This window comes from Danio rerio, chromosome 1 (genome assembly GCF_049306965.1).
Source record: "Danio rerio strain Tuebingen ecotype United States chromosome 1, GRCz12tu, whole genome shotgun sequence".
Taxonomy (NCBI): Eukaryota; Metazoa; Chordata; class Actinopteri; order Cypriniformes; family Danionidae; genus Danio; species Danio rerio.
The window spans coordinates 866965-880000 of record NC_133176.1 but is presented as its reverse complement, the minus strand read 5'-3'; the positions used below and the strand labels follow the sequence as shown (position 1 = coordinate 880000).

Sequence of the window (13036 nt, the reverse complement as noted above, 5' to 3'; positions counted from 1 at the left end):
AGACGGTTGTTAAGTTGTTATGAGTTTTTGGGTTGTGGTTGCTAGGGTGCTTTAAGCATAGGACTGTGGTTGCTATGATGTTATGAGTGTTTGGAATGTGGTAGTTAGGGTGATACATACAGTGTTGACATACAGTTCCTGGGTTGTAATGAGACTGTGGAATCTGGTTGATTGGGTGTTCTGAGATTAGGACTTTAGTTGCTATAGTGTTATGAGTGTTTGGACTGTTATTGTGAGGGTGATATGAGTGTTGGAATGTGGTCGCTAGGGTGTTATGAGTGTTATTTGTTTCCTCTACTGACCAGTACACCGGTGAACTCATTGACGGTGTAGGTGGCGTTGGGATGGCGGATGGGCAGTGCGCGGTTGTCTTTGTACCAGGTGTAGACGGCAGGTGGGATGCTGTGTCGGTCTCTACAGCGCAGCTCCACCTGAGAGCCCGTCAGAGCAGAGCTGGGCACGTCACATGAGGGAGTCTGAGGAGGAACTACAGCAGAAACAGGTCAAACACAGGCGCACAACACCGTTACTCTGCATGACGGATGACGACGAGTGTTACCCAGCACTCTCAGCGTGACGTTGGTTTCTCCCAGTGAGATGGAGTCACTCGGAGCGCTGACCTCACAACGATATTCGCCTGCGTCCGCCTGAGTGACCCTGCGTAGCCGCACTGTCGCTCCTTCAATATCTGCGCGATCCTGGAACGGCCCTGAACACACAGCACATTCAGAAGTGTGTGTGAGAGACTATTGCCATGACAACCCTACAGGAAGTGAGCAGTCTGGCGACTAAGTAAGTTCTAGTGTGTTAAAGGCTGTTGGAATGTGGTTGCTAGGGTATTATTGACATTGGTATGTGGTTGCTAAGGGTTATGGGTGGTTGGAATGTGGTTGCACGGGCGTTATTGACATTGAAATGTGGTAGCTAGGGGGATATGACTGTTTGAAATGACATTGCTTGGTTGTTATGTGTTGGAATGCAGTTGCTAGGGTGTTAATGGGTGTTGAAATGTAGTTGTTATGGCGTTATTAACATTGAAATGTGGTTGCTAGGGTGTTTTGACTGTTTGAAATGACATTTTTAAGCTGTTATGTGTTGGAATGCAGTTGCTAGGGTGTTATTGACATTAAAAATATGGTTGCTATGGGTTCTAAGTGTTTGGAATGTGGTTGCTAGAGTGTTATTAACATTAAAATGAGGTTGCTAGGGTGATACGACTGTTTGAATTGACGTTGCTAGGCTGTTATGTGTTGGAATGCAGTTGCTAGGGTGTTAATGGGTGTTGGAATGTGGTTGCTAAAGGGGTTATTGACATTGCAATGGGGTTGCCAAGGGTTATGAGTGTTTGAAATGTGGTTGCTAGGGTGTGGTTGACATTGAAATGTGGTTGCTAGGGTAATATGACTGTTTGAATTGACGTTGCTAGGCTGTTATATGTTGGAATGCAGTTGCTAAGGTGTTAAAGGGTGTTGGAATGTGGTTGCTAGGGTGTTATTGACATTGGAATGTGGTTGCTAAGGGTTATGAGTGTTTGGAATGTGATTGCTAGGGTGTTATTGCCAGTGAAATGTGGTTGCTAGGGTGTTGAGAGTGTAGGAATGAGGTTGCTAGGGTGTTGCTATGCTATTCACATGCTACAAGTGGTCACTTCATTAGAGTAACAGCGAGCCTGTCCTCAACATACCCCATGTCTTAAGCAATGAAGTGTTTTATCAGTTACCTACGAATCGTTCTCCATAGTAGACGAAGGACACGTCTTTTTCCTTGTCTTTCCTCTTCCACTCGATGCGAGGGTTGGTGTCTTTCTCAGTCTTGAACTCGCAGGAGAGCTCTGCGTCTGTGGACAGAGACAGATTTTAGAGCTCATCCTGCAGGTATGACTGACGTCTGCATGGAAAACTGACTCAAACTCACCTGAGAACTCGTGCACCTCCACTTTAGGATTGCGACTGCTGACGGTGACGGGAGACACAGGGACGCCTGAAACACACATCATGAGGATGAATGCACACAGATGGACGGTTGTGATGTGTTTAACGGTCATCAGCAACTGTAATAATAGAAATGTGTGTACGTTTATAAAAGCTGTATCGTTGCAGCAAATTACAGAAAAACGAATGTTACGTTACAACACGTTGTGTCTTCTGGCTGCCGTTATAAGTCTTTTACAATTTTTTCCTCTTTCTAAAACTCTTGATAACACTATCTTTGATTTTTTTCTTCGTAATTTCAAAAAACAAACCCCAGAGAGGGCGCTGTCTACTGTTTTGTAAGTCTGTAATAAGTAACTTAGGGAATGTTTTGTTGTATGTTTCAGACAACAAATCCAGCAGAGGGCGCTATCAACTTTTGTGTAAGTCTGTAATACGTAACTTAGGGAACGTTTTGTTGTACGTTTCAGATACGAAATCCACTAAAGGGCGCTGTCTACTTTTGTGTAAGTCTGAAATACGTAACTTAGGGAAAGTCTGTAATACTTAGGGAACATTTTGTTTGCACAATATGGACAAAAATCCACTAGAGGGCGCTGTTTACTTTTGTGTACGTCTGTAATACGTAACTTAGGGAACGTTTTGTTGTACGTTTCAGATATCCACTAGAGGGCGCTGTTTACTTTTGTGTAAGTCTGTAATACGTAACTTAGGGAACGTTTTGTTGTACGTTTCAGATAAGAAATCCTCTAGAGGGCGCTGTCTACTTTTTTGTAAGTCTGTAAAACCTAGGGAACGTTTTGTTATACAATATGGACAGAAATCCACTAGAGGGCGCTGTTTACTTTTGTGTAAGTCTGTAATATGTAACTTAGGGAACGTTTTGTTGTACGTTTCAGATATCCACTAGAGGGCGCTGTCTACTTTTTTGTAAGTCTGTAATACTTAGGGAACGTTTTGTTATACAATATGGACAGAAATCCACTAGAGGGCGCTGTTTACTTTTGTGTAAGTCTGTAATACGTAACTTAGGAAACGTTTTGTTGTACAATATAGACAACAAATCCACTAGAGGGCGCTGTTTACTTTTGAGTAATTCTGTAATACGTAACTTAGGGAGCGTATTGTTGTACTTTATAGACAACAAATCCAGCAGAGGGCGCTGTCACCATTTTGTGAATCTGAAATATGTTACTGACAATACATTTTGTTGCACGTTTCACATGGCAAATCCACTAGAGGGCGCTGTCTACAGTTTTATGAATCTGAAATGCATTATTAAGATACATTTTATATATATTAGAAATATATTAGAGGCCGCAGTTTTGAAGTAAATCCCAATTTTGTTGCGTTTCAGAGACACATCTTCCTTGTACACGTTGACATGAAGCCAGTGTTTGCTATACAGATATTTTCTCTTTTAAATGGTGTAAGCCTGTTTAATATATGGTATTCTGAGGCTTGTATTTCTAAAGAGCCTGATGTGTTATTGTGTCTGAAGACTCCCAGTGGGATCAACCACCCCTATACAGACGTCTAAACATAGAGCACTGCATTATCAGCGTCTCCTGTAGCAAATACTCTCCAGCTTCTGTGTGTTTGTGGCTAAAGCTGGCTCTATTTAACGCACAGGAAGAGGAAGCAGGTGTTTCCCTTCCTGAATAGCATGACATTCATTGTTGGCCTTCCTGTCTCTGATTGTGTTTTGAGTGTAGCGCAATGAAGAGCGCGACCCGCAGGAGATGCAGTTCATGGCACTGATCAGAGCACACGCCTATTGTGTTGTGATGAAAGCAGTTCAGACTCTATCAGTCATTACAGATCGGCTTATTATACAGTATATAGTGGAAGCAGGGAATTAAATACCCTTTAAGACCTTTTAAGACTCTTTCTAGGGTTCCACAATATGAATAGTTTCAGCATCGATATCACAGTGTGCGCATACGCAATAGTCACATTGCAAGATATGCAAATACACCTGTCCCAATAATCAATATACCGACTCACTGTGCAATACTTGAACATCACCTCAATACACTTTTGGTGCTGCAATGAATATTTACAAATTCACAAATACTATTAAAGCCATTTTACAAGGACATTTACATTCTACCCTCCCAGTGTCAAAGTTTATATTTGTAAATGTATTAAATAGGATGTTTAATAGGACGTAAAGTCGCGCATTTCCACTTTTAACATCAAATTACATCATCTAAAAAACCTTTCATTCATTTTCATAGCTTAGTCCCTCAATTAAACAGGGGTCACCACAGCGGAATGAACCACTAACTATTCCAGCATAAGTTTTACACGGCGGATGCCCTTCCAGCTGCAACCCAGTACTGGGAAACACACTCATTTACACACACACTCATTCACTACGGCCAGTTTAGTTGATCAGTTCCCCTACATCACGTCTTTGAACTGTGGGGGAAACCGGAGCACCCAGAGGAAACCCACGCCAACATGGGGAGAACATGCAAACTCCACACAGAAACACCAACTGACCCAGCCGAGACTCAAACTAGCGACCTTCTTGCTGTGAGGCAGCAGTGATCCACCATGCTGCTCCACAAATGGTTAGTCTTAAAAAAAATAATGATCTGAATAAATGTTTTGGTCACCTTTAATCAAAATCACTCTGGAATCCTTCTCTGATTGGGTGAAATATGCTTAGCCACGCCCCTCAAACCAATAGTTAGGTTATATGCACTATATTATTTAAGTTTTATTTTCCAATAGTACTTGTTTTTTTATATTAAATGCCTAATTTTTTAATTAAAGTCTTCCTGAGATCAATATTTATAATAGTTTATTTTGCCAACACAAAAAAATTAAAGTGAACAATTAATCTATGCAAATTAATCAATAAAATAATTAATAATTAAATAAATGAATAAATTAGTTTGTTAATCTTTAAACCAAATCTGCCCATCTGCAGAATGACAGTCCTTCTCTGATTGGGTTAAATGTATGCCTAGCCACGCCCCTTCAACCACTAGTTTGTTCAGAATAAACAGCGAGAGGTGGAGCTCAGACATAAAACCCCGCCCCCTTACTCAATATTCAGTTATAAATATGTCTCCATACTGAAATTAAAGTCTGCAGCAACTTCTGAACTCTTAAGATAAAGAAGGAGACGTTTAGACGAGTGTTCCTGCTGCTCTTTAACACACACACTGCTTCATGTTTGGATCGACGTGGCGGTGGAGAAATGAAGATTCTTTCTGTGAACGCAGATTTCTAGCAGGAGTGTGTTATCAGGTGTGTGTTGCTGAACTCGACCTTGTACCTGCAGTTTATCATGCAGTGTTTGAGGAGGAATCCACACTGATGGACACACTGTTTCAGTCTGACACACACACACTAATCAGTACTCAATTACACAAACACACTAAAAAAAACTCATATACACACACTTATGCACACACACACACATATATATATATAATGCATACACACACCAGATACCATACACATATACACTCATGTGTACACACACACACACACACACACTCACACACACTCACACACACWCACACACACACACACACACACACACACACACACACACACACACACACACACACACACACACACACACACACAATAATTAGTAGTCAATTATACAAACTCTTACACACTAATAAAAACAAATATATACACACATCTGAGATACACACACTTACACTCATATACACTCAACACACTTCAACACTCAATTACAAAACTCACACACACACATACACTCATGTACACACACAAGAAGATACACGCATTTACACTCATAAACACAAACACTGACATGCAGCTCACACATGCACTCACTGAGCATACATTAAGATCAGATACACACACACACACTCACACAAACATACGCACACATAATGGCACTCATACACACTGACAAACTCATACACCATCTCACACTTACACGGACACTCTTTCTCATACATACACACACACACACACACACACACACACACACACACACACACACACACACACACACACACACACACACACACACACACACACACACACACACACACACACACACACACACACACACACACACACACACACACTTGTGCATTTATACATTTTCATCTGATTCACGAGTCTTTCCTAAACAAATGAACACACAAGGTCAAAAATGTACTGGTATTGCTATACATGTGGGGACATTTGGTGCCCACAATGTGAGGAATACAAGGTACACTCAAACACACACACACACACTGACATGCAGGCACACATGCACACTCTGACACACATACACACCTGTCAGGGCTGATGTCCTGAGTCAGCAAACACACACACACACACACACACACACACACATCTGCACTCATCTTTGCCTTCCAGAGACTGACGCCAGCAAACATCAACAACAACCCCAGCAGACGATTCTCCACTAGTGCTGCACAATATATGCCTTACAATGACTTGCCCAATTACCCTAACTTTAACCTGATTACCCTAGTGAAGCCTTTACATGTCTCTTTAAGCTGAACACTAGTGTCTTGAAGAATATCTAGTCTAATATTATTTACTGTCATCATGACAAATATAAAATAAATCAGTTATTAGAGATGAGTTATTAACACTATCATGATTAGAGATGTGCTGAAATCACTTTGGATTATTTGGACATCATGTAAACTTGACAACAGTGTGAATAAGTTAAGTTGATCTCGCTGTTGTGTTGATCAGTGTGTGTTTTTAAGTTTGTGGAGCACAAGAGACCCAAAGAACAAAGACCCTCTGTGTGTGTGTGTGTGTGTGTGTGTGTGTGTGTATGAGTGTGTGTGAAACTCTGCCTGGAACAGCTGGTACAGACACACCCCACACACACACACACACACACACACACACACGTCACTTCATCACAAGTGTGTCTGGGATCTGATGGAGCTCGGTGTGTTTGTGCAGAATGGACCGCGTTATTAAAGCGCAGCCAGAATCAACAGATGCACAGAATGTGAAGATGACCACCCAAACCCAAACCCATCTCCAGAACTCTCTGCATGTGGTCTCCTGGAGCAGCACCAGGACATTCCCTCACAAATACCAGGGTTAATCACAGAAATACCACAGTGTGCTGCTGCTGGGGTTTACTTTCAGATGATCTGCCCAAACTGGAGCTCAATGTTGGCTCATAACCTTTGACTTGGCACCCCATCCCATCTGAGAGTGTTTAGATTGTCATTTCAAATGTAATATAACCTTTTATTTGTTTGTTTTATTATTAAGCTACAAAAAAAGCTATCTGGAATTAAACGTGTAATTTAAATGCTGTAAATCAATCAGATTGTGTTTAAAATGTACACACGACACATAGATTCTGCTTGACTAGCGTGGTCAGCATTGAACTTCACTGCGTTACAAATCTGACTGTTTATGTTTTTATTGCAATAAGTAATCATTTTAAAAAGATATTCTGCATTAGTTAATGCGATTCAAAGTAAAGTTTTCAATTTATTTTTAATATTATGAAATTAATTAGGAAATCACCCATGGCAACTTTAATGTAAAAGAGTTTGCTATATTTATATTTACTTTGGCTCACGGCTGTCAATGATGTTTGCTTTTTGGCCCCATGATGCAACTCTACAAATATTATTACAGACATTTACTGAATTTATTAATATTATTCATTTGCAAATATAGTCAACATATAAATGCAAATACATAGTTGTTTATTATTATTATTATTCAGATATTTCATTTTCAGATATATGATGTACGAGTTTCCTAAACCTCACAATTTACAGTAAATTAATATAAAAGTTAATTAAAGAAATTTACAGAACTTTTAATGTTGTTAATTTGCAATTATATCCAAGCCATAAATTAATACAAATAAATGTAAATTCCCCAAAATTATGAACAAAGACTATATATTTTTTTTTATTTTGTGCATATTTGACCCAAATTTGCTTTGAAACTAAACAGGATTTTTGAGGAGTTTTTAAACACAGTATTTATTATTAATATTCTCAGGTTTTAAGTTTCCTAAACTTCATGTTAATGAAAAAACTCTTATTACAGAAACTTATAGAACTTTAATGTCATTAAAGTGCAAATATATCAAAGCCATACATATAAAAATTAAAAATTGCACCAATATTTGCATAAAATATAAGCAAACCAGACTGCTGCATTAATCAAAAACATATATTTAAACATTATTAACCCAGCAGCTGAGTTTTGTCCATATTTGACTTAAATACAAGTGAATCTAATAAATATATCTAATCTAATTAATGAGTTATTGTAAGCCAACAAAAAGTCCAAAAATGGACAACCCCAACTCAATGGGTTAAAATGTAAAGTGTCATTTAAATTCAATTGAAAAAGATTGACCCAACACTGGGTTACGACAACAACACAGCATTCTTAAAAATTGCACCAAAATATTTTATGCAAAATGAGCTACTATTTTGACCATATTAATAAGATAATTAGATATGAATATTCATTTATTATATATGAATATTTTAATTACCCGAATTAAATCTAACTAATAACTCAAAACTAAAGTCACTGTTCACATTATTAACACAGTGATGTTGAGGGATTTCTCGCCAGATTATAACTAAAGCCCTGAGAAGAACAAAGCGCTGTGCTGATAATGCAGATTAGCTTTAATGAGATTAGCATATTCTCCCGGAGTTTACATGCTGTTTACCAGAGTAATGTTGAATAACATGATGAGCACACACACACACACACACACACACCGCGCTTTCTGCTGCTCTGGGGTCAGGCTTTACAGAGTGTGTGTGTGTGTGTGCAGGTGAATGAACACCTGAGGAGCAGATAAACAAACTCTGCTTCATTACACACACACACACACACACACACACACACACACACACTATATATATATGGCATCTGACAGAAACAAAAGCATTACTGAGAGCGGCTAATCTGCTTCGCTGAAGGAGATAATGAGACTTTAAGGAGATCACATGGAACAAAAGCACTTACTGTGAATTAATATCAGCAGAGACACGCACACCAGCATTTTCTCCACAGTGGACGAACTTTCAGGAGAATCCGAGAAAACGAGAGCTGGAGGGGGAAAAGCGCTGGAGTGCAGAAAACCGCTGATGGTCAAACTCTCACTGACTGAGCTGTGCTGGAGGAGCGAGAGCGCGCGGGTCCTGCGCGTGTGTGTGTGTGTAGAGACTGAGAGGGCGGGAACAACACTAATCACACACTCACACACACGAACAAACACATGTAATATACCGTTCTCATTGTCTAAAGTTTGTAGAGTAATAATGAAGGATTAAAAAACACCACAGTAATTTATAGTAAACACTACTTCTACCGTACTATAGTAGTGTATCTAATCTGTTGATGGATTCTCCAGCATACTGTTGTTGTATTAACTGGTAAACTGATAAACTGTAATAAATACTGTAGTATACTTTAGTTTTCCCTACAGTAAACTGTGCTGTACTGTAGTAAATATACCCTGAAGTTGTATTGGGTCATTTGTTTATATCACTGTAATTGTTGTGTTACCATAGCGACTTCAGAAAAACCACAACACATTCATTAGAATCACAACAGGGTACTATACTTGTGTTTCCCTAGCAACTGTAGAATCACCGCAACAGATCAATTACAATAGTTGTTGTGTTACCATAGCAGCTGTGGAATCACCACAACAGATAAATTACTACAGGGGTCGTGTTACCAAAGCAATCGTAGAATCACCGCAGCAGATCACTTACTGTAGTTGTTGTTACCAAAGCAACTGTAGAATCACCACAACAGATTAATTACTATAGTTGTAGTATTACCATAGCAACTGTAGAATCACCACAGCAGATCAATTACAATAGATGTTGTGTTACCATAGCAACTGTGGAATCATCACAACAGATAAATTACTACAGGGGTCGTGTTGCCATAGCAACTGTAGAATCACCGCAGCAGATCACTTAATGTGGTTGTTGTTACCATAGCAACTGTAGAATCACCACAACAGGATAATTACTGTAACTGTTGTTACCATAGCAACTGTAGAATCACCCCAGATTAATTACTACAGTGGTTGTGATACCATAGCAACTGTAGAATCATCACAACATCAATTACTGTAGTTGTTGTTACCATAGCAACTGTAGAATAACCACAACCGAATAATTACTGTAACTGTTGTTACCATAGCAATTGAAGAATCACCCCAGATTAATTACTACAGTGGTTGTGATACCATAGCAACTGTAGAATCATCATAACAGATCAATTACTGTAGTTGTTGTTACCATAGCAACTGTAGAATTGTTTTGATTAATTCAAGGACTTCACTATAGGTTCAGAAACAATACAGTGGTGTTTTGGTGGGTGTAGTGTAAGTCCAGTCATCTTCATTTCCACAATTTTAACAATGTCAAAGCTGCTTTACATAGACGACCAGACAAAAAGCTATTACATATTTCAGATTTTGGAACATTCAGCATATAGGACATGTGGAGAGGATTCACAGATACAGCAGCTGATTGGCTGAGCTCACACCTCTGTTCTGTGTGCCTCTAGGTGAGTGGGCTTGACAAACCACCTGTAGGATACGCTCTTCCTCTTGCAGCAGGCACTTTTTAGAAGGTTTGTATAGCTGAGATTTATATATATATATATATATATATATATATATATATATATATATATAAATAAAGAGAGCTTTATTTTCTATAGCTGTACTCTCTATATCTACTTTTAATATTTTATATTGTACTTATTTATAGCTATAGCTTCTATTTTTATATGTAATATTGTGTTTTATACTCTTTATTTTTTGTAAGGTCACAGGTGTTTGTATAAGCATGTAACTGCACATCATACAGCGTAAGACAGTGTTTGTGATAAATAAACTGTTAATTTGACTTGTGTGTGTGAGGCATCAGCATGTTCCTGACAACTGTATCGTCTGCATTACACAACATTCTTCATCCAGCATATCTGACGTATCTGAGACGCTCATCTACCCAAAACTGCTGCTCTATTGGGCTCGATTCAAATGAAGAGAGAGTGTGTGTGTGTGTGTGTGTCTCTCACACACACACAACAGCTGGTCACCCCAGGCCTGTCCAGTATCAAGTTTCCTCCACAAGTCAACATGTGATGCATTAAACATCTGAGCATCAAGTTAAGACAGGACACTGCAGCAAAACATGTCGATCACACATCATCATCCCGTCTCCAGCTCATCCAACATCAATATCGTCACACAGGTTGATCGAGTTTTCCTAATGAGCGATCACTGATGTTAGAATATCTCATTAACAGTAGTAATGACAGCGCCACACCGTATTTATTTACTTAAACATTACAGAGGAGAAACCTCGACTGGGATTTATTCAACAAGGTTTGTGCAATATCATTAAGCTTTATTAGATATGTGTTATACAGCCTATTGATGTTTAATAATGTTCTCTAATTAACAAACTCAAAAATTTATTTTGTTTATTGTATTTTATACATTAATAAAACAAAAAAACGATTAAAAAACAAACCACAGTAAAATATTTCAGTCTTGAAACACTTGGTATTGATTTAGAAAGAAAATAATTGGTATCGGTGGCGACTCGGTGGCTCAGTGGTCAGCACAGTGGCCTCACAGCAAAGAAAGTCACTGGTTTGAGTCTCGGCTGGGTCAGTTGGTGTTTCTATGTGGAGTTTGCATGTTCTCCCCGTGTTGGCGTGGGTTTCCTCCACTATAGGGGAATTGATCAACTAAACTGGCTGTAGTGTGTGTGTGTGTGTGTGTGTGTGTGTGTGTGTGTGTGTGTGTGTGAATGAGTGTGTATGGGTGTTTCCCAGTACTGGCTGGAAGGGCATCCACTGTGTAAAACACATGCTGGAATTGTTGGCGGTTCATTACACTGTGGCAACCTGACTAATTAAGAGAACCCAAAACAAAGACTAATGAATGGCTGAGTGAATATGTCTCCATCTGCAGAGCTGTACACTGAACACTGGATAAACCGAGTTAAAGACTGCTGTTTGATTTGAGAATGACCGCTGATCAACTCTGCTCAATATTCCTCTATAAACCAGAAGACTAAACTGATGGAGAAACACGATTTCTAGCAGTTGAAAATAAATGAGGTGAATGATCTAAACAAACCTCCAGGAGGAACATGATCATATTATAGATGAATATTCAACTGAAGCGTCTGGTGTGTGTGTGTGTGTGTGTGTGTGTGTGATCAGAATATAGACAGAATACAAGTGTAGTATTTGCTGAATTAAAATGCCAAAATCCACAAACACACACACACACACAATGAAGTAGCCTGGAGCGTATTGCCCCAAACTGTGCTGGATTACAATAATCAGCAGCTCCTCTGACATTTAAACACACACACACACACACACACACAGAGAGCGAGAGAGAGAAAGTGAGAGAGAGAAAGAGAGGGAGAGCGAGAGAGAGAGAGAGAGAGGGAGAGCGAGAGAGAGAGAGAGCGAGAGAGAGAGTGAGAGAGAAAGAGAGAGAGAGGGAGAGAGAAAGAGAGAGAGAGCACCTGTCTGCATGCGACAGACGCAGCAGCTGCAACACTCCTGACAGTCACACTCACTTCTACAACACTGCCTTTGTCTTCAGCCGGACAAAGTGCTGACTGCTTATTTTGCGCACACACACACACACACCAAACTTTCCCACACCCACACACCAGATCTGACCAGTCAAGGCTAAATGCACACGTGCACACACACCCACATACACACACACGCACTCTCACTAACTCCCCTCTGATGCACACACACCCAAACACACTCATTCAGACAAACTCTTTCTCCCTCACACACTTTTACACACAAACACGCTCTCTCTCTCTCTCTCTCTCTCTCTCTCTCTCACACTCAAGCTCAATCACACATAGTCTTTATTGCTCTCTCACTCACACAAACTTAGAAACTCTCTCTCTCTCACACACACCAGATCTGACCAGTCAAGTCTCTCACACACTCTGGCATAAACACTCACATAAACTCAATCACACAGTCTTTCTTTCTTTCTCTCTCTCTTACACACACACACACACACACACACACACACACACACACACACACACACACAC

General features: G+C 39.7%; 1 protein-coding gene across 3 annotated transcripts in view; it reads right to left on the bottom strand.

The window, feature by feature from the left end:
* Nucleotides 1-9077, bottom strand: part of jam2a (junctional adhesion molecule 2a) — a 15227-nt gene extending 6150 nt beyond the window's left edge. For 2 of the 3 annotated variants that reach the window (XR_012393605.1, XM_073928585.1), the window contains exons 1-5: nucleotides 8928-9077; nucleotides 1915-1980; nucleotides 1721-1837; nucleotides 560-709; nucleotides 303-487 (exon numbers count right to left, since the gene is read on the bottom strand). Coding sequence is in view for 2 of the 3 variants with exons in the window: in XM_073928585.1 (XP_073784686.1) it covers nucleotides 303-487; nucleotides 560-709; nucleotides 1721-1837; nucleotides 1915-1980; nucleotides 8928-8964 (555 nt within the window). In the remaining variant the exon portion in view is untranslated. 3 annotated transcript variants of the gene reach the window in all.
* Nucleotides 9078-13036: the final 3959 nt, after the last annotated feature.